This window comes from Suncus etruscus, chromosome 4 (genome assembly GCF_024139225.1).
Source record: "Suncus etruscus isolate mSunEtr1 chromosome 4, mSunEtr1.pri.cur, whole genome shotgun sequence".
NCBI lineage: Eukaryota > Metazoa > Chordata > Mammalia > Eulipotyphla > Soricidae > Suncus > Suncus etruscus.
In genome coordinates this window covers 5,230,281-5,252,063 of record NC_064851.1, presented here as the reverse complement: position 1 = coordinate 5,252,063, position 21,783 = coordinate 5,230,281, and the positions used below count along the sequence as shown (strand labels likewise).

Below are 21,783 nucleotides of genomic sequence, written 5' to 3'. Positions count from 1 at the left end.
ACACCTCCAATTCTCTGGGAGCCAGGGAGGTGTGGAACTTGGCTGGAGAAGGGGAGAGGCTGCAGGCCTTGAGTCCTCCGATGATCCCTCACTTGGGCTGAGAGGGCCACCCCCAGCTGGGCACAGGGGAAAAGTGCACAGAGATGCCCGTGAGCTCCAGAAACAACTCAAGGATCCAGGACAGGGGGCATCTGCAACGGAAGCGAGGCCCCACCTTCACTCTCGCTAGGTTGAGCCTGGTGTGGTCTGGGGTGTCCGGCTGGCTGCTGCCCGGTGTCACCCCCTGCCCCGAGCTCTGCCTCCCCTTTCCGACCAGCTGGGAGCCAGGGTGGGGAGGCGAGCTCGGCTGGCTGTGCACCCCAGAATCGCATCCCCAAGCTCATTGCTTGCCGGCGATCTTCTTCTTGCGGGCGGACACCAGGTCATAGAAGGGCACGCTGGTGATGCTGGCTCTGGAAGGCGAAGGGGACAGAGATTTCAGGGTGCCTGGCTGGACAGGGGGTCAGGCCGGCCAAAGCCCACGATAGAGGCCGGGTTCCTCCCGCTGGCTTCACGGATGGGGATGGATGGAGGATGCAGGATGCGGGAGGGAGGCAGTAGTTGCTGGGCGACGGGCTGGACCACGCCCGAGGCCCCGCCCAGGCCACGCCCTTCGGAGCCCACGCCCACAGAAGGACCTCAACCTATTGGTCCTGCTCCACACCAGCCCCGCCCCTCATAGCCACGCCCCATAGGCCCCGCCTCCCACAGAAGAACCTCAATCCATTGGTCCCGCTCTCATATGCCATGCCCCTCAAGGCCCCGCCCCTATACAGAAGAGCCTCGGCTCATTGGCCCATCTCCCCGCCAGCCCCGCCCCACGCTGGCCCCGCCCCTCATGCCCCGCCCACTATCGAATGGCCTCGACCCATTGGTCCCACTCCCCGCCAGCCCCGCCCCTCGTGGTCCCCGCCCCCTACCTAATGGCCTTGGCCCATTGGTCCAGCTCCCCGCCAGCCCCGCCCCGCGCAGACCACGCCCCACAGGCCACGCCCCAAACAGAAGCGCCTCGACTGCATCCATTGGTCCAGCTCCCCACCAGCCCCGCCCTCGTGGGCCACGCCCACAGGACCTGCCCCTTCCCGACGGCCTCACCCCATTGGTCCGGTGCCCCGTCAGCTCCGCCCCGCGTAGGCCACGCCCCCACATGCCACGCCCCAAGCAGAAGCGCCTCGACTGCGTCCATTGGTCCGGCTCCTCACCAGCCCCGCCCCTCGTGGGCCACGCCCCACAGGCCCCGCCCCCTACCGGATGGCCCTGATCCACAGGTCGCGCTCATCGGCGCTGCTGGCGGAGATGCGGTAGGCCTGGTGCTTGCCCTCCACCACCTTGCCGTCGCCGTCCGTCTTGCACGCCTTGATGCGCTGCCCGCGCCCGCCCGCGGCCTGGCTCAGCTCCAGGCAGAACTGGGGAACCCAGGAGAGGAAGGGGCGTGAGGCCTGGCGGGCGGTGGGGTGCAGACATGTCTGTCCTCCTTCCCCTCCCCGGGGAGCCCCAGCCCGGCACCCACCGGCTTCTTGGGGTCGTCCACCGGCCGCACCGACAGGTTCTCCAGCGGGATGATGCCCCGCGGCTCCTTGTCCTGCCCGAGGGGGAGCGGGAGGGAGGAGGAAAGAAGGGGGGACCTCAGGGCCGAGGAGGGGTCCCCGGCTCCCTGCGCTCAGGGGTCACTCGGGGACCAAGGGGAAGCCGGGATCGAAGCCCGAAACCCGGTGGGCCTCACGCAAGGCAAGCGCCCTCCCCGCTGGGCCATCTCTTGGGCCCAACCTCTGCCTGGATCTTGGTCCGGGGCTCCTCCACCTCCTCCTGCTGCTGCTGCTGCTGCAGGAGGCCTGGGCAGCAGGCCGGCCCCCCTCCCGCTGGCTCACCGTGGTGAACTCGAAGTAGTAGAGGCAGCTGTCGGTGAGGATGAACCAGCGGCGCTTCCAGGTCTTCACGCGCCCCCCTGCGGCGAGAGCGGACCCCTGAACCCCTGAACCCCCTTCCTTCCTCTTCCTCGCGCTCTTCCACCTCCAGCCCTTTCCTGGCACTCGGGTTGGGGTGTTTGGGAGACAGGCCTGCTCTCCTGTGCCACCTCCCACCTGTCCTTCCTCCCTGGATCTGCTGAGCCAATCATGGCCCCTGTGTCCAGTGCATGGCAGAGTCAACCCTCCCATGGGGCTGTTATTAACCCAGGGGTGCAATGAGTCCACAGGTTGGCAGCTCGGAGGCTTGAGCCCTAGGATGTCATCACACTGCTCTGGAAACTCAGGCAGGGAGCTGGCAGGAAGTTGGCAGATCATGGGCAGGAAGAAGTTGGGGGGTCCTGCCCCAACCCAAAAGGACCCTCTTGGGGCACCCCTGAGGCGCATAGGGAAGGGGGAACTGAGCTGAGGCCCATTCTGCTGGCCTGGCCACTAGGCTTTCTGCAGGCTGAGACACCCCACCTGATCCCCAATCCAGAGTAGGGTCCTTCCAAGGCCTCCTTGCTTGGGGGCACTAGTTTAACCCCCTAAAAACCAGTCCCTGCTGCTCTCCAAGTCTTCAGGCTGGGCTGGGCAACCTCACACCTGCCCCCCACCCAGCTCTCTGAAGGTCTGTTATGCTCAGTCTCTAGCACCCCCATTTCCAGATCTTGCCCCCAAGCCCCAGGTGAGCGTAAGGGCCAGTCCCACCCATGTGCTCATATGCCAGCTGCGCCCCATGACTCTGCCTGTGCCAAGCCCACGCTGGGGCCTCACCCAGCTTCAGCAGCCAGCCCTCTCGGTCGGGCTTGAAGAAGGTGTAGGTGAGGTCATTGCCGTCATCCTCAGGGATGGAGAAAGGTTCACTCCTGATGCTGTCGAAGAGGTTCTGTGGCAAGAGGGAGCCTGAGTGACCAGGGGACCTGACTGACTGGGGGGGGGGGTGTCTTGACAGACTGAGGGACCTGACAGACTGAGGGGCCTGACTGACTGGGGGGACCTGATTGACTGAGGCAGCTTGACTGACAGAGGGGAGTGGCTGACTTTGGCCTTATAGTCCCTCTGAGTTCTTCTCTCCTTTCCATACATAGAGAAGAGTTAGTGAGGTCAGGGACAGTGCTAGACTGCCCTCCACTAGGTAAGGGAGCTTCTCGGAGATTCCCGCCCAGGGCTTGGCAAACCTGAGGGGATCTGTGATGGCCACCCCTGACAATGTCCCCCAGGGGCACAGAAAGTCAGGAAGAGGCCATCACTTTATGACCCTGGGCATGGCCTGTAATCTCTCTGGGCTGCTGGTACCCACCCATCTAGAAAATGCAGAGTGACCAGGGTTCTAGGGGTTGTGTGAGAGGGGCCAAAGCACGAAAGGGTCTTACTGGGCTACCGTCCTGGTCCAGGACTAGGAAGATGAAGAGGGAGGTGGGCAGCCCTTCACCCTGACACCCAGAGCTGCTCTTATTAATAATTTGGGGTGCATCCTCCTGAGCCCCCAATTCTACTCAGGTGCATTGGCCCAAACTTCTAGCACATGCCAGTGAGGCCAATGGGTTCACAGAGACTTCTGGGAGCAGGGGGTCAGTGCCACACTGGGTGGAGGCCAGGCCGAAGAGACTGGAAATGAGAGGAAACCTGTCCTGGGTGGGTTCAGGGCAGAGCAGAAACCTCTATCAAACAGGTTTGGGGTGGGGTCAGGTCTTGATGCAGAAATGTGGGAGGAGGTGGCTGAGATGGGAGGGAGTGAGCTCTCCGTTCTGGGAGGCATTCAAGTCCAGCGGGACACCATCTGGATGAATTGTCATCCTGCTGCTCATCTTTCCTGGGAAATCCAACTAGAACTGGCTCTCAAGGTCACACCCAAGGGCCGAACTGGGATCAGCTGGCCCATCCTTGGGCCCATGATCCAGACCTACATTCAGCATCTGGGGGACACTCTGCCCTCCCCCCCCACTCCCTCTCATCACTCTGGGTGCCTCTGGCCCATTTTAGTCTATCTGTGCCAAGGTCCCCCTTAATCAAGCCAGTTAAAACATTAGGTGAGGTGAAGGGAGATGGCATGGAGAGGACCCAATTCTGTCCCTGGCACCACATGGCCTTGCATGTACCACTTGATGTAGCCCTGGCGACCCCTGGCACTTCCAGAGAGATGCCCACCACCAAACAAACAAAAAACTCATGAGGGCCAGAGAGATAGCATGGAGGTAAGGTGTTTGCCTTGCATGCAGAAGGACAGTGGTTCGACATCCCATATGGTCCCCCAAGCCTGCCAGGAGCGATTCTGAGCGTAGAGCCAGGAGGAACCCCTGAGCGCTGCCGGGTGTGGCCCAAAAACCAAAAACCAACCAACCAAACATAACCCACTTCTCTTGAAGCTGGAGTGATAGCACAGCAGGGAGGGCATTGGCCTTGCACATGGCCAACGTGGGTTCGATCCCCTGCATCCCATACTGTCCCCTGAGCCTGCCAGGAGTAATTTCCAAGCACAGAGCTGGGAGTAAGCCCTGAGCGCTGCTGATGTATCCCCAAACCCCCAAAATAAAAATAAAAGAATCCTCTCATTTGCTCTAAGCATCAAGACATCTTTCGCCAGGTGATCAGTTTCAGGACAATCCTGCCAAGTGCAAAGGAATCTGGGTTTTGCTTTTGGGGAAGTTGAAGTCCAGGGAGGCCAGAAAACCCTGGGGGCTTGGGTCCCCCTGAGCAGCTCTGAATGGGGATCACACCGCTGGATTGTGTCCTGGATGCTTCATGATCACTGAGCCTCTCCAAGGAAGCCAACAAACAGCTGCTTTGCTGAACCCACAAGCTCCCTCTTACCCCACCCCGGCAGTGAGAAGCGGATTCACTTCACCTGATATCACCCAGCCAGGAAATGGGGGCGCCGGGCCAGGGAGCAGGGGGCGGGGTGCCACCCCTGCCAGGTGCCAACCTCCCTTGGCTGCCAAGCGGGTTAATAAAGCCCTTCTCAGCCCTCCCAGCAGAGCAAGGAACTAAATTAAGATAATAGGCCCGACAGAAAGGCCTGAAAGAAGAGAGTCACCAGCTTGGGAGAAACTGCGCGTTGTGATTAGCAAAAGGTCGGAACTGGAAGAAACACCCCTAGATGGAATCACCAAGAAAAATCAGGTTGGGGGACGGTGGCAATAAATCAGGCAGCGCCCAGAGCAGCAGGCAGGCCTGATGGGCGCTTCATCAACTCACTGTGGGGGAGACACAAGCGTCTTACGGCCACCCTCACAAGCTGTCCAATACTTCTCCAATACGTTTTGGGGTGAGTCCCTAAGTTCTGTGATTCTTGGTTCTTTCAGGAAGAAAAACTAGGAGGGGGCATCCACCCACACATCTGTATGCCTTTAGGGCACACGGGTGGTGTCGGGGATGGAACTCAGCGTCTCGGGCACGCCAGAATGAGGTGGTGTCCCCAAGAAGCCAGCCAGCGCCTCCCACAGTGGTGCCCGGCGGTAGGTGCCCTTCTTACCCGCAGCTGCTCCTCCGGCAGGTCGCTGCCGCCATTGATGCCACGGTTCATGGACACGAAGCGCTCGAAAGGTGGCTTGTCCCGCACGTTGGGGTTGTGGAGGCTGGTGTTGAGCATTATCACGGAGAAGGACAGAACGTAGCAGGTGTCTGCGGACGGAAGGACGGGACAGCCTGACAGCTCTGCCCCGACTGCAAGGTTCCACTTTCTTGTTTTGGTTTTTGGTTTTTGAGTCACACCCGTCAGCTCAGGAGTTACTCCTGGCTCTATGCTCAGAAATCGCTCCTGGCAGGCTTGGAGGACCATATGAGATGCCGGGATTCGAACCACCATCCTACTACATGCAAGGCAAATGCCCTACCTCCACGCTATCTCTCTGGCCCCCAAGTTCCACTTTTTTTGTTTGTTTTTGGGCCCCACCCAGTGGTGCTCAGGGGTTACTCCTGGCTGTCTGCTCAGAAATAGCTGCTGGCAGGCACGGGGGACCATATGGGACACCGGGATTCGAACCAACCACCTTTGGTCCTGCATCGGCTGCTTGCAAGGCAAACGCCACTGTGCTATCTCTCCGGGACCTCCACTTTTTTTTTTAATGGTATTTTTAAGCCCAGTGGTGCTCAGGGGTTACTCCTGGCTCTGCACTCCTCTCAGGCTTGGGGAGTGGGGGACCATATGGGATGCCAGGGATTGAACCTGGGCCAGTCCCAGGTCGGCTGTATGCAAGGTAAACATTCCTGCTGTGCTATCGATCTGGCCTTCCCTGAAGTTTCCACATTTAAGTCCACTGGACTCACCCCAAACCAGCTCACCCAGTCCTATAGTACTTCCTGGCCCAACGGGTACAACCCTGCCCATTCAGAGGTGGCTCCTTGAAGTTCCAATGCCACCCCTTCCTGCCCTTCTGTCTCCTTGGTACCCAGTTCTTATGTGCTGGGGAACTTGAAGAGCTTTTGGCTTGTTTATTTTTGGGCCACATCCAGCAGCAGTAAGAGGTTACTACTCCTGGCAGTGCTTGGGGGACCATATGGGATGCCAGGGATTGAACTCTGGTTGACTACGTTCAAGGCAAATACTCGATCTGCTGTGCTATCACTCTGACCCTTTGAAAAGCTTTTATTGTGACTCAGTTGTGGGCTTAAGTGGCAGGCCTGGGGGCAGGGCGGGACCCTGGTTCCCTCCATCCTTCACTACAGGGGTGAGGAGGAGGGGGAGTGAGTGCCTCAGGGAAGGTTCTATGGTGGCTTCTGGGGTCTGGGCTCCTGAGACAGCCCCACTGTGCCCCAGCTCTCTCCTGACCTCCCTGAGCCTCAGTTTCCCCTTTGCATGTCAGGGGTTTTCAGCTTCCATCTGAGTTCCTCGAGGCTGAGGCTCTTCCTCCTGTGTCTCCTTCTCAACCTCCCCCAGACCACAGCAGGCCTGGACACCCCCAGGAATGGTTCAGGGAAAGCCTAGTGAATGAATGAATGAATGAATGAAGTGTCTCTTTTCGGAAGTAGCAACACGTGTGAGAAATTGGACCACTGACACTCAGCCAAGGACGGGGGTGCAGATTTGAGCTTGCTACCACCCAAGGGCTCACACTCAAGGACGGTTGGAATATGACTCAAATCTGGGCTGTGGAGTCAGCGAGATGGGACTGTGGAGAGGCACTGACCTGGGTTCAATCCTCAACATCCCATATGGTCGCCCATATGAGCCTGCCAGGAGTAAGCCCTGAGCATTCCAGGTGTGGTACACGAACAGAACAAACCAAACCAAACCAAATAACAAACCTGTGTGGGTTTGACCCTCTATGGTCTCCCAAACCTGCCAAGAGTGATTTCTGAGCACAGAGCTCGGAGTAACCTCTGAGCACCACTACCAGGTGTGGGCCAACAACAACAACAACAACAAACAAACAAACAAAAAAACAAAAAATAGCTGGGACATGAAATTCCTTTCCTGCTACAAATGCGTATTGAGTAGCTACTCAGTGCGAGAGGCTGGGCTGCATTGGTAAGTCAGTCTAATGAGGAAAGGGTCGAGTTCTTTTGCCAAGGTAAACCACTTGACACAAGGGAAGGGCTTAATAGATGGGGTCATCTTAACAAATGGAATCATGGTACCATCAGATCCAGAGAGGTTGGTCTCCCTCTCTCCCTGATGTGGGCACTCACCTTTCTCATCCTCGGTCCATCCCGCCTGCCTTTGCTGTTTTATGTTTTTGTTGCTGATGTTTTTTTGGTTTTTGGACCACACCCGGCAGTGCTCAGGCTGTCTGCTCAAAATAGCTCCTAGCAGGCACGGGGGACCATATGGGACACCGGGATTCGAACCAACCACCTTTGGTCCTGGATCGGCTGCTTGCAAGGCAAACGCTGCTGTGCTATCTCTTCGGGCCCTGTTTTATGTTTTTGGGTCTTTGCTTGAACTAGAACTCTCTCCCCCAACAGACCTTTCTTCCTTGGCCTCTGGAAGAACTCCTATTCATCCTTCAAACCTCACTCTGACCCACCATCTTTGGAAAGTCATCCTGGACCTCTGGAGTTGCCATCCCTGGCCTGGCAGAGCTGTGGGGGCTTATGGAACCCGAAGCCCATCCTGTCTGGTACCTGTGGATTGGAAGACACCTGGGTTGCAGAGACAGTATCGGGAGGCGAATGTCTCCATCATCCGGTCGATCTTCTGGGCCTCGCCAGGCAGTCGGAAGCTCCAGAGGAACTGCCTAAGAGGATGAGGGGGAGCTGGAGTGAGGTCCTCACACACACACACACCCATTATGCTGCCTGCCTGCTTCAGACGGGGTCAGAGCTCTGAATTTGTGGGCTTGTGGCTCTTGGGTTCCCCTGTCACCATCAAGCCTAAGAAGGGCCTTTCTGACAGAATGGGGAGATGAGCAGGCGCCATCTTTGCTCTCCAAGCCACTCAGTCTCTCAGGTTCCTGCTTCCTCAGGGATTGGGCCTTGGGAACTCGCTGTGGGTGACCTCTTGTTTGTTTTTTGTTGTTGTTTGTTTTGTTTTTTGGGTAACACCTGGCATCACTCAGGGGTTACTCCTGGCTCTGTGCTCAGAAATCACCCCTGGTAGGCTCGGGGGACCATATGGGATGCAGTGTGCAAGGCAAATGCCCTACTGCTGTGCTATCTCTCCAGCCCCTGTGGGTGACCTCTTGAGGGAGTTCTCAGCTTCCAGCCCAGTTCTTAGAGGCTGAGGACTGTCTTCCTCCTCCTCTTCCTCCTCCTCCTCCTCTTCCTCCTCCTCTTCCTCATTTGTCTCCTCCTAGGCCACCCCTAGCCCACAGCAGGCCTGGATCCCACAGGAATGGCTCAGGAAATGGCTAGTGAATGAATGAATGGATAATTGAATCAATGAATGAATGAGTGGATGAATGAATGAATGCATCGATGGATGAATGAATAAATGAATGAATTAGTGTGTGAATGAATGGATGAGTCAATGAGTGGATGCAAAAATGAATGAATGAATGAGTACTGGAGACTCCCAGCTACTCACCCTCTACCTCAAAGAGCCTGGAAACTGGAGGGAAAGCAGGCTGGGAAAACAGTGGTTTCTTCCTGCTCACATGTGAAAACCCAGCAAATCTCTCTCTCCCTCTCCCTCTCCCTCTCCCTCTTCCTCTCGCCCTCCCTCCCTCCCTCCCTCCCTCTCGCCCTCCCTCCCTCCCTCCCTCCCTCTCTCTCTCTCTCTCTCTCTCTCTCTCTCTCTCTCTCTCTCTCTCTCCCCTTCTCTTCCCCCCCTCACTATTTTTTTTTTTTGGCACACCTGGTGACACTCAGGGGTTATTCCTGGCTCTGTGCTCACAAATCACTCCTGGAAGGTTCAGGGACCATATGGGATGTTGGGAGTAGAACCCGGGTCAGCCGCATGTCAGCAAACACCCTACCTGCTCTGCCCTCGTTCCAGCCCCAAAAGTGGCACTATTATCACCCCCGTGTTTCAACTGGAGAAACTAAGTCAGGGGAGCATTTGGCATGTGGAGCACATGTTTGTGCATGTGACTGAGCCACCCAATAGGTAAGGGATAGAGCTGGCACAGGAATTGGGGTCCGGCCTCAGCTTCGCAAGCTTGCACGGAATCCACAGGCTACAAATGGCTCCTGAACTTGAGAACACAGAGCAGCAAGAAGGAAAATCTAGGGCCAGATTGATAGCACAGTGGGTAGGGCCTTCGCCTTGCATACAGCCGGCCTGGGATGGACCCAGTTTGATCCCTGGCATCCCATATGGTCCTTTGAGCCTGCCAGGAGCAATTTCTGAGCACAGAGCCAGGAGTAACCACTGAGCACCACCGCTGCCGGGTGTGACCCAAAAAACAAAACAAAACAAACAAACAAACAAACAAACAAACAAACAAAAACCTAAAGAAGGAAAACTTAACAAGAATTCAGACAAGAACACACTCAACACATCCTGAGCTGTCCATGTGCCTAAAGGCTGTAAATTCAGCATTTATCAAAAAGTCTTTGCATGGGGAAGGCAGAGGTAACTGAATGGGTGGGAAACAGGGTTCAATGTAGCCTTTGTGTCTGTTTGTTTGTTTGTTTGTTGGCCACACCAGGTAGTGCACAGGGCTTACTCTTGATTCTGCATTCAAGAATCACTCCTATATTGGGCTGGAGTGGTGGCGTGGAGCAGTAAGGCATCTGTCTGCCTTGCCGGGACTAGCCTAGAAGGACTGCGGTTCAATCCCCCAGCATCCCATATGGTCCCGAGCCAGGAGGAGCACATAGCTGGGAGTAACCCCTGTGCATCACTGGATGTGGCCAAAAAACAAAACAAAACAAAAGAATCACTTCTGTAGATGCTCTGGGAGCCATATATGGGTTCGGGGGGATTCAACCAGGGTCCTTGCATGTAAAGCAAGCGCCTTACCCCCGCACTGTCCCTCAGCCCCCAAAGACTCCCTGTTGTCAAACAAGAGTGCAGAGGAGGGGCCGAAGAGATAGCATGCATGCAGAAGGATGGTGGTTCGAATCCTGGCATCCCATATGGTCCCCCGAGCCTGCCGGGGGCGATTTCTGAGCTCAGAGCCAGGAGGAACCCCTGAGCTCTGCCAGGTGTGACCCAAAAACCAAAAAAAAAAAAAAAAAAGCTCAGAGGAGCCAAGGTCCCCTTCTGGACCCAACCCTCAGCTCCAGGCTGCTAAAGTCTCTTATTGAACAGTGCTCACTCTTGGCTCTGTGCGTTAGAATGTGGGTGGTAGGGGCCGGCCGGAGAGAAAGCATGAAGGTAGGAGGTAGGGTGTTTGCCTTACAGGGGTCTCAAACTCAATTTACCTGGGGGCCGCAGGAGGCAAAGTTGGGGTGATCCTTGAGTGCAAAGTCAGTAGTAAGCCTTGAACATTGGGGGGTGTGACCCAAACAACTAAAACAAAACAAAACAAAACAAAAAAAGATTCCTCTAGGGCAGGGCCACAAAATGTTGTACGGAGAGCCGCAAATGCCTGCGGGCCACGAGTTTGAGACCATTGTAAGGACGACAGTGGTTCGAATCCTGGCATCCCATAGGGTCCCCGAGCCTGCCAGGAGCGATTTCTGAGTGTAGAGCCAGGAGGAACCCCTGAGCGCTGCCGGTGTGACCCAAAACCAAAAACAAAACAAAGCAAACAAAGAATGTGGGTGGTGATGTGGGCGTCCCCCAGTCCTGCACCCTTTACCTGAGCGCCTGCACGAGGTTTAGGTTGGCAAACTCGTGGCAGTCCACAAAAGCCTGGAGCACTTGTAGATTGACGGGATCCCTGGGGAGGAGGGAGAGTCAGGTAAGAATGAGGTGATCGCACAGCAGGGAGGGCATTTGCCTTGCACATGGCCCACCCGAGTTCGATCCCCGGCATCCCATATGGTCCCCTGAGCCTGCCAGGAGTGATTCCTGAGTTCAAAGCCAGAATATGGCAAAATAAAAAATAGGGGGCTGACACGAGTCCTTCTGGATCATAAATACGCCCTCATCCTCCTGCAGGAGGGGCCTCCCTCTCCCTCCTGTCCCTAAAACTGCCTTTCTAGTCCCCAGTCCTTTACGAAAGACTCACGTGTTCTGAGGGGGCTTAGGAGAAGAGCCCCAAGTCAGCAGCCAGAGGGGTCCCCTGAAGCCCCTCTCCCTTCTCCCTTTTTCTTATGCCTTTCCAGTCACTCTTATCCTGGCTCTGAGACTTGCTTCTAGCCCAGGACCTTTGTGCAGGCTCAGTTGCCTGGGAAGTTCTTCCTTTGGATGTCGGCATGGCTCACCTTTGGCTTTCAATCACACGACACCTTCTCCCTGAGCCCTGTCCCCTCCATCTGGAAGTCCCCTGTCCCCTTCCTGTCCAGTTCTGACTGCTCTCCATTAAACTTTGCTTACACAGGCTACTACGCATGTGTGGATTCATTGCCCTGCCGCCACCATGAGGGTCGCTCCCAGAGGGTAGAAGTGTTTGTGTTTGTTTTGGGGGGAGGGTTCTCCCCAGAAATGCTCTGTCCTGGCTCTGTGCCAGGGATCAGTCCTGGTGCTCCTTGAGGGACCCCAGCGAGTACTGGGGATGAAACCCTGGTTGAGTGTGTGTGGGGCCAGCACCCTAACCACTGTGCTCTCTTTCTGTCCCCGATGACAGGAGTTTTAGCTGTTTCATTTTCTGGCTTTAACTTGGGACTTGGAACCAAACCTGGGGCATGGTAGGAACTGAAACTACAGCTAGTGAATGAATGAAGTGAGGAAGAAATAAATGTAGGTGGGCAGGTCATGTCCCCCCACACCCCACAGGCACACCAGGCCCTGTTACCTTTCCCCCAGGTAAACTCCAATGGCCGTCTTGTTGAGACCTTCGCCCTTGTACAGGAACTGGGCGATTTCCCGGAAGTCTGGACTCAGCAACTTGTGCTCCGTGAGATACTGGATGCCCTGGAGGGACACGCGGTGCCCATGGGCAGGAGGACAGGAGGGAGCCTCGGGGCTCTGGCCTCTGTTCTGGGGAGCTGGCCCCTCCTCTTTGTCTGTTTGTTTGAGGAGCAGTCCTCAGAGCTTACTCTTGCCTCTGTGCTCAGAACCACTCCTCGGGGACAATATAGAATGCTGGGGATAAAACTGAGGTCAGCCACGTTGAATGTGGACCACACATTGGTTGCATGTGTGTGTGTGTGTGTGTGTGTGTGTGTGTGTGTGTGTGTGTGTGTGCGTGTACTGTGGTCTGGGGACACTGCAGGCGAGACTCGCATGAGCACTGAATAGGGAGGAAAGGCCAATGGAGAAACGGCAGCTGTTTCCAGGTGGGGGTGAGCTCCCTGTCCCAAGTTTGTGCAAAGCAAATCCAACGTCCACTCTACTCTCCCTCCAGGCCTTGCCCTCCTGCAGGCTAATATGACTCACAGATGCCTGAATGCCTTTTTGTTTTGTTTTGGGGCCACACCCGGCAATGCTCAGGGGGTCCTCCTGGTTCTGCATTCAGAAGTTGCTCTTGGCAAGCTCAGGGAACCATATAGGATGCCAGGGATGGAACCCGGGCCTGCTGCGTGCCAGACAAATGCCCCCCTCGCTGTGCTATCATTCCGATTTCTGAATTCTTCATTTGAGGGCCCTGAGACTCAGCTTGCCCTTCGTCTCTCTGCCCCTTGATGCTTGTGTCCTCTGAAAAGCATCTTTGTTTCTTTAGATCTCGCTCAGGATCTCCGTCCAAAAAACGTGGCGTCCCTCACATGTGTCCCCTGTGGCCAATCTACAGACACCAGCCCAGACTGGCTCTGGGGCCCCTTGCTCTAATCCTGGAAGCTCTAATCCTGGTCCTGTGAAGATTTTGGGGTGCCCCTGCTCCTCTTGGAGTGCTGTGGGGAACCCCGCAGGGGGCTGCTTCCAGGCACCATACCTGCCCATAGGCCGTGTGTATGCGTACCTCTGTGTGTGTGTGTGTGTGTGTGTGTCCGTGTGGATGGACGGACGTGATCTGTGTGTTGTGTGTAGGGGTGCATAGGCCTATGTAATGTGGACAGGTGTGACAGTGGGGGTGTGAAGCTGCATGTCTGTGTGTGTGGTCATGTATGGCTTCTATGTTCATGTATGAGACTTATGGGTGTGTGGACACATGTGTGAATCACATGTATCCATGTTCACACATGTATGTGAGAACACACATGTGAGTGTGTGAGACTGGGTGTGTGTATGCAGCATATGTTCGTGTATGTGCGTTGTGGTTGTACATGTGCAGCCAATTTCCTGAGCCCCACTGGGCGATGCCCTGACTCCACATTTGGGTCAGGTGCCCTGGTTCCTTCCATTCTTTTTTTTTTTTTTCCTTTTTCGTGTCATCCTTGCCATGCTAATCTTCTCTGTATCGCTCCAATTTTAGTATATGTGCTGCCGAAGCGAGCACGTTCCTTCCATTCTTGCTGCCGGGCTAGGGGTGGGGTGTGGGGCTGGGGGGACAGTGGGGAGCTGGAGCCCCTCAGAGCCCCGTGCACGGTCCTGAGTCCTGGTGCTGGTCCGGGACAGGCTGGAGCTCAAGGTCCCAATCCGGGGTCCCACTAACCAAGGCCCCCCATGGTCCAGAGTCAAGGCCGACACTGCAGGCCAAGGACGGGGTAGGGGACCAGATTCAGCCCTGCATGTGCATTTGGGGAGGGGGCAGAGTGGGGGAGCCCGAGCCACTCAGCCACTACCTTCATGGGGTCCATGTTGAATTTCTTCCGCCCGATGCAAAGCTCCTTCTCCTTCTGGACCATCCGGCTGCAGACATGGGACATGAGTTTGTGTGTGGCCCAGAGCCCCTGGCACCCCCTCTGCTCCTGGGGTCCCAACATCCCCCAGACACTCCCAGAGCTTGAGTCTGAATTAAAGGGGAGGCAGCGGGTAGAGGGACTGTGGGAGCCCTGAGCTCTTAGAATAAGCGGTCTCCATTCTGCTCGGTCACTGGTCCCATCACTTCCTCTGGGCCTCCATTTCTCATCTGTGAAATGGGAGCAACCCCAGAGCTGTGGGAGGTTGGGGGCTGCTGTCAACAATAGGTCCTGGGCCACAGGAAAGGGGATCTGAGATCAGAACAGTCCATAGTGGTGTGTGTGTGTGTGTGTGTGTGTGCGTGTGTGTACCACAGCATCAGAGAGTGGAGGGGTAGCAGAATGGGGTGGGGTGGGGTTACCTGGGACACCATATGGGGAGGGAAATCAGTGCCCTGGGGCAGAATTTCACAAGAGGGGAAACTGAGGCATAGAGCGAGGAAGAGGCCCGCTCTAAGTCACAAAGCCAGGAGTGAGATGGGGCACCTACGGATGAGGGCCATAGGCATCTTCCATCCCTGTCCTCCCCCATTTTCTTTCCTCTGGGCCCCTCCCAGAGAAAAGAGCATGGGGCTGCTACGATAGGACCAGACCACACCACTGAGCTGGAGTCCCCGTGGATGGCCGTGTTCCCACTCCACCTCTGCGATGAATCCCGATCCCCTCAGGCCTGTGTGGGGCCCCATGGAGCCTCCCCCTCCCCCCCCCCCCCCCCCCGCCTTCCTGGGCCCAGCCTCTTACCTCTCCTCATCTGTCTCAAAGCAATCAATCTGGGCAAACACGTCGGCAATCTCTTCCTTCAGCTTCTGTGAGTTGGGAAGGGAGAGTTGGGGAGTCTGGGACCCTGGAGATGTTTTGGGGAGCTGCACCCCTAGGAATCTTATGGGGTTATTCTGGGAGCTGGGCAGACAGCATGTCTGAGTTCATGGGGTGGTGGTACAGTGGGGTTAGTTCTAAACAGAGAATGGTGGGAGGACTGTCTTTAGGAGTGTACTCAGAGAATTGCTGAGCCGATGCTTTGTCCCTGTCCCACCTTCCATGACTCCTTGGGTGTGTGTATGGGGTGGGGAATGTGCCACTGCAGAGGTGACTTTGGTATCTGTGCAACCCCTGGCAGGAGGTGGCACTTGAGCTGGGAGGGAAGGAGACACAGGAAGAGCCAGAGGCAGCAGGTGCAAAGGCCCTAGGGTAGGGCTGAATACAATTCTGAAAGACCCAGGGCATGCCCAAAGTTGAGGAATAGCAGATCAGCTGGAACCCCTGAGAAACTGGTGAGCTGACAATCTCTGAGCAGGCAATGGCAAGTTTTAGGGGGTAGAATACCAAGGTTAAGTCTATGGGTGAGGCCTGACAGGTCTCTTAGATGGCTAGAGATACCTCTAACTCTCTGAGGTGTGAGAGCAGCTGGTACATAGCAGGTGCCTCATGAAGGCTTCCACTGCCGTCCCTCTGCTAGCTGGGTCCTGGGCATTGAACCCACAAATAGAGAACTCCCCCTGGGAATTCTGGCCTTGCCTCTCCCGGGGGAGCGGGGCTGGGCGGAGGTTGGGTGTGTGCCATGCCATGATGGGCCGAAATGGGCGAGAATACATGTGCCCCGGTGGGTGTGTGCCCAGGTGAGTGCGAGTGTGTGTTCGCACCTGGATGTCCTCCAGAAGCTGCTTCCGGTGCCATTTGATCTTCTCCAGCTCCTTCGTCTCCCCGCTGTTGAGCTCCTCTGCATCTGGAGCTAGAAGACCAGTGTCCCGTCCTCCCTGAACTCTAGCCATGCCAGCCTTCTTCTCGCCAGGCCCTCACGCTCCCTGCCCTCTTCATTCCCCGTGCCATGGCTGCCCTCGTCACTCAGATCCTTGCTAAAGACTTTTATCCTTCCAACACCCTTATTCACCCTTTCACAGGATCAAGAATTTTTCATTCATTGGCACAACCAGGAAGGGGTTGATCCTCCCCTCTCACATCTCATTGGCCACTTCTGGTCACATGATCACACCTAGCTGCAAGAGAAGCTGGAAAATCATGGTCTACCCCTGGTCTTCTTCCTATATTAAATGAGGATTTGAGGGTTGGGGCAGGGGGACATTTTGTATTTACTCTATAAATATTCCAATATTTATAATTCTGAATATAAATATTCCAATAAAATATTCTATTTTATTGGAGGGCCTATCTACACTCACTGGAGTTCAGTGCTTACTGCTGGCTCTGGCTTAGGGATTCCTAGTGGGAGGCTTGGGGTAACATATGGGAATTGAACTTAGGTTGGCCACAAGCAAGGTCAGCTCCCTACCTGCTGTAGTATCACTCTAACCTTTGAGGGGAAAACAACACTTGAAAGTTGTTTTTTTTGGGGGGATGGTGTATCACACCCAGTGATGGTCAGGGCTTACTCCTGGCTCGGCACTCAGGAATGACTCCTGACGGTGCTCAGGGATTCTAGGGGATGCTGGGGATCAAACCCAGGTTGGTCTTGCACAAGACAAACTCTCCCTTCACTGCGCGATCACTCTGGACCCATCATTTGGACATTTTTGCCTTTCATCAGTGAGTCGCTGATGCTCAGAGAAGTGAGGAGACCTAACTTGGGTCCTAGAGCTGAGCTTCTGAACCAGAGGGGGGCTGGGTCAGCAGTCAGGAAGACAGGACTGGGTGGGGTCAGGCACCCCCACAGATCTGTAGGAAGGTTCCAACACAGGTATGACCTGCTCTGTGGTGCCTTCTAGTTCAGCTCCCAGGAACCCTTCGTGTAGCCTTGGTAATGACCATGCTGGTTGGCTCCCCATTCTGCCTTCCCAAAGGGCAGACCCCCTTCACCTTGTTTCTGGACCTGAGTCTTTTTTTCAGACCCCACAGGCTGAAGAAACACTGTGTCCCAGAAGCAAGAGATCCCCACAGCACCGTGGGACCATTGTGTGCATGGGAATTCAGACAAGTGGGGGGTCTATTCCACTATGGATTCACAATATGTATGTCCCACAGGCTACAAGAACAGTGGTTCCCCAAGACTCGGCTGGGCAAAGCCACTGCCTCCCATGATGCTGATGAGGACAGTTGGCTGAACTCCCAGACCTCCAGAACTGACACCGTGCGACACTCAGCTTACACCCCTTCTGCACACAGGAGGGGGAGAAGAGTGCCCTTTGCCAACTTCTGACCACAGAGAGAGGGAAAATGTCAGCGCTTCTCTGTTTTTATTTTGTTTGAGGGGTCTGGGGGTCACACCCAGCAGTGCCCTGATGAGGCTCAGGGGAATCCTATAAAGTGCCAGGGATTGAAGCTGGGTTGGCCAAGCACAAGGCAAGCGTCTTAGCGGCTCTGGCATTAGAGCTTGGTGCAAGGAAGTCTGGGCTTAGGTTTGGGGGTTTTTCTTTGTTTTGGGGGGGAGGTTAGGAGGACCACACCCAGCATTGCATTTAATGGAAGAGACCATCCTGCTGAAAGGTGTCCCAGAAAGGGGGGGTTGATAAGCCCCCTCCTTCACAGAACTTTGAGGAGCAGGACACAGTCACTTCCATTACATAGAACGGACATATGGTGCCAGAGCAACAGCACAGTGGTGAGGGCGTTTGCCTTGCATGCAACCAACCCGGATTCAACCCCCAGCATCCCATATGATCCACTGAGAACCCCCACAAATGACCTCTGATCGCAGAGCCAGGAGTAACTCCTAAGCACCCTAGGGTGTAGACCAAACAAACAAACAGAAAAACCAAAGAAGGGGCGTGAAACCAGCATCTGTGAACCAGTGAAACTTGGCTTCTTGGTCAGAGGCTGCAAAGGAGAAGGGAGAGCCCAGGAGTTGGGGGGGTGGGCTGTGGGGAGACTCTGCTATAGCTCAGGATGTCCCCTCAGCAAGTGCTACTCCCAGACCATCAAGTAGGGTCCTCCCACCGCCACCCATGGTTGGCCAGGCTGATTGCCACACAGTGTAGGAAGGAGGGTGCCTTGGGATCTTCTGGGCATTGCCCCAGACCCACGCTGCCCAGTGCCTCAAGCCACCTGAGCTGTGCCCAGTCCACTACAGAGCCCCCAGGCTCAGCCCACACCCCATCTGGGCATGGAAGATGATCCAGCAGCATCTTAGCTGCATTGGGAACTGTTATTTTTCCTGTCTTTCCCTTCCAGCCATTCAGCTCTTCAGCCCATTGCAAGGGGCAGTTGCTTTTTCTGCACTCACCACCTCTTTTTTTTTTTTTTTTGGTTTTTGGTTTTTGGGCCACACCCGGCGGTGCTCAGGGGTTACTCCTGACTGTCTGCTCAGAAATAGCTCCTGGCAGGCACGGGGGACCATATGGGACACCGGGATTCGAACCAACCACCTTTGGTCCTGGATCGGCTGCTTGCAAGGCAAACGCCACTGTGCTATCTCTCCGGGCCCGCACTCACCACCTCTTAAGCACCCTCTTTCACCCCCAAAATAGCTCTCAGGAGCAGAGTTCGCCAGCACACAGCTTCTGAGGCTAAGAGACCGCACCCCCCCGCCCCCCAAGCATGACGTTCTCAAACCTCACATCAGCAAGGACTGAGGGATGGAGAGATGAAAATTCACAGGGTGTGTGATCACACAGCAGGAAGGGCCCTTGCCTTGCACCAGGCCTACCTGGGTTCAATCCCCAGCATCCCATATAGTTCCCCGAGCCTGCCAGAAGTAATTTCTGAGCACAGGACCAGGCGTAACCGCTGAGCACTGCTGGATGTGGCCCCCAAATAAAAAAGCTGGCCTGGCTAGGCTTGAACCCCCTGAGTCTCTCCCGGAGGATTCTCTGAATTCAGAGAACCCCCAAAGCTGAAGAAAACTAAAAGTCAGATTGACAATGACCATCCACTTGCCCCCTTGAGGTCAGACCCTAGAAATGAGGGAAACTGAGGCACAGGTGGAGGAGGGAGAGGATCAGGCTTCTCAGGAGAGCAGAAGGGCCTGAGGGTGTTGGTGTTTAGCTGCATGTTTATCCCTTTATGGTTTGAGGGGGCAGATTCTTGAACCTTCTCCAGGTCCAACAGGGGTTGGTTGGCCCATAGAAAGACTATGAGCTTGGGACCACACAATATGGGGTTGGGGGGGGGGGGGACCGGACATTCCCAAGACCCTCCCTCTTGGCTCCAAAGAGGAGATTCCAGGGAGAGCTCAAAGGGGCCGGAGCTCAAGACCCCAAGTCTGATCCCTCACACCATGGAGCCCCACCAAGACTGCCATGTCTGAGCACCGAACCATCCTGGCCAAGCCAAACACCAGTGGGTGTGTCTTGGGGGTGTGATCTTGGGGTGTGTCTCAGCACTGCTGTGGGGCCCCCAAAGAGGAGCTTTCTCTCATGTCTCAAGGGATTGAGGGAACTTGGGGGGTGGATGCCCTTGAGAAGCCCTGTTTTAGGGAATAAGACACAATGCATGGTGGGGAGGGGGACACGCCTGCCCCCTGCCCCCAACACTACTGTCTGTCCCTCCTCACCCTTTTCCAGGACAGCTTGATGCCTGGTCCCCCGCCAGTCCTAAGTTCCCGACTGCGCCCCTGCACTTCTCCTTTCCCCTTCCTCTTTCCCATCCTATATTTAGGGTGGGACAGCTGGCTGGGCTTCCTCTTTTGGGCCAACAGGGGGGCAACTGCTTCAAGGAGCACTGGAGCCAGAGCCCTGTGGCGGCCCTGTGGGCGCCCTGTGTGGCTTCCTCCCGAGGCTGAGCCGCCTCTATTTTTAACTACATTGCCTGTTCAAGTTGTTCCAGGTTAGCTTCGGCACTGGCTGCCCAGGCCTCGGCCTTCACAGAGGTATCAACCTATCTCTTCCTTTCCATCTCCTCCAGGAAGTCTTCCCTGTGCTTCCTTGCCCGAGAAGGAGTCAATTTCCCCAGGCTCCAAGTCTATGCTCATTGGCAAGTCTGAGCCGTTGTTCTGCAGCCACCCCCTTCACCCACATCCTAGGCCAGCAGCTCCCCCAGGGCTGGTCACCATCCCCCAAAAACCTCCCCCTTCAATACCACCATCACCACAACAGCCAGAGGTCTGATAGTAGAATAAACAACTCATCATTGAACCAATCAAGGGGAGACCCCTCAGCTCGCTGCCATTCACGTCACTTCCTCCCGGGCTCTGTGGGGGAGCAGAGGTATGCCTCCCCCATAGCCCACTGCCTCCTTGAGGAAGGTACCCTACCTAGTATGCTCAGATGTCATGGCTAATAGGGGACACAGTCTCCTCGAGCTCAACTCTGAGGGTTTCAGCTGGCATGAAGGGGTTCCCCGGCGGCCTTGTCCCTTTGGGTAGGGGCAGCTGAAGTGCCCCCAAGCCCAAAATAACAACGAAGTAGCAGGGTAGACAGAGGGAGGGGCCTTCTCTTCTGCATCTGGGTGCATCTTCTGCATCCTGTGCAGGACTGGGCAGGGTCTGTGTGTAGGCTCTGCTGCCTGGGAAATCTGAATTGGGTTCTTCCTGGTGGCCTTGTCTTCGGCACGCCCAGGCCATGCTAGAGATTCCAGAGTGGAGGTGCAGAGACTAGACCCCAAAACACGCTCCCCCCAAACACGGTGTTCTGCCATTGCTTATACCAACCACACAGCCCCTCTTCCTATCCTTCTCTTAGCCATCTGTCCTAACAGCCAGTGACCCCTCTATTTAAGCCAAAAAAACAGGGCTGTCACACCCAGTGGTTGTTCAGGGCTTCCTCTGTGCTCTGTGTTCTGGAATAGCTACTGGCAGGGCTCAAGAAGACATATTCTGTATTCTCTCTCAGACCCCCCCCCCCTTCGCCCTACTCACCGCATCTAAGAGATGCTTTAATCCCCCAAAGGCCAAACAGGCTCGGAGGACCATTGTGATACCCAGAGAAGCTTCCTCATCTCTTGCAGAGACATTTGCAGTTTTTTTCTTTTTCTTTTCTTTTTTCTTTTCTTTCCTTTTTTTAGTTTTTATTTTGGGTCACACCCGGCAGTGCTCAGGGGTTCCTCTTGGCTCTACGCTCAGAAATTGCCCCTGGCAGGCTCGGGGGACCATATGGGATGCCGGGATTCGAACCACCAACCTTCTGCATGCAAGGCAAACGCCCTACCCCCGTGCTATCTCTCCGGTCCCCACATTTGCAGTTTTTTTTTCAATCCTGCCTCCAGGCCTTTGCACAGACTGACTCAACCTGGACTAGCTTTCTCCCCAAAATTGACAGGAATCATCATTTCCTCCTCTGCTTCCGGTCTTCTCTTGAGGGTTTTGAGACCACCCTCTCCCTGTTTGGTATGCCCACTTGCTCGTCTTCTTTCTGGGGAACCATCTAGTATCTATCTCTCCCTGTCGGGTGAAGCTGGTGTGTGTTTGCATGTGTGTGTTTGCATGTGTGTTTGCATGTGTGTTTGCATGCAAAGATGATCAACCCTCCCTTGGCTCCAGGGACTCACACTTCTAACCTAAGCTTAGAGACCCCTTTGGCACATGTCTGTCTGTCCCACTCACTCTCTGTCTCTGGACACCCCTGAACCTGCCCAGAGGCCGCTGTGCCACACCATGCCCAAGAGGAAGCCGAAGCCCAGAGATGTAACCTCAGCGCCTTACCTGGGTGACACAAATCCATGGTGAAGGCCCCGGAAAGGGTGGGCACACGCCAGCTGTTGC

The 21,783-nt window shown here is 55.6% G+C and overlaps 1 protein-coding gene and 1 pseudogene across 1 annotated transcript; both read right to left on the bottom strand.

Annotated features, from left to right (window-relative positions):
* Positions 1–354: 354 nt before the first annotated feature.
* Positions 355–21,783, bottom strand: CYTH4 (cytohesin 4). The gene is made up of 13 exons (XM_049771646.1): positions 21,724–21,783; positions 15,836–15,918; positions 14,937–15,001; positions 14,079–14,145; positions 12,212–12,330; positions 11,114–11,194; positions 8,049–8,161; positions 5,458–5,606; positions 2,760–2,871; positions 1,908–1,984; positions 1,550–1,621; positions 1,288–1,445; positions 355–452 (listed from the first exon to the last, which is right to left on the bottom strand). Exons 1-13 carry the CDS (start codon positions 21,740–21,742, stop codon positions 380–382), a joined length of 1,188 nt encoding a protein of 395 aa, XP_049627603.1. The 5' UTR covers positions 21,743–21,783; the 3' UTR covers positions 355–379.
* On the bottom strand, positions 13,694–13,792 carry LOC126007597 (uncharacterized; annotated as a pseudogene).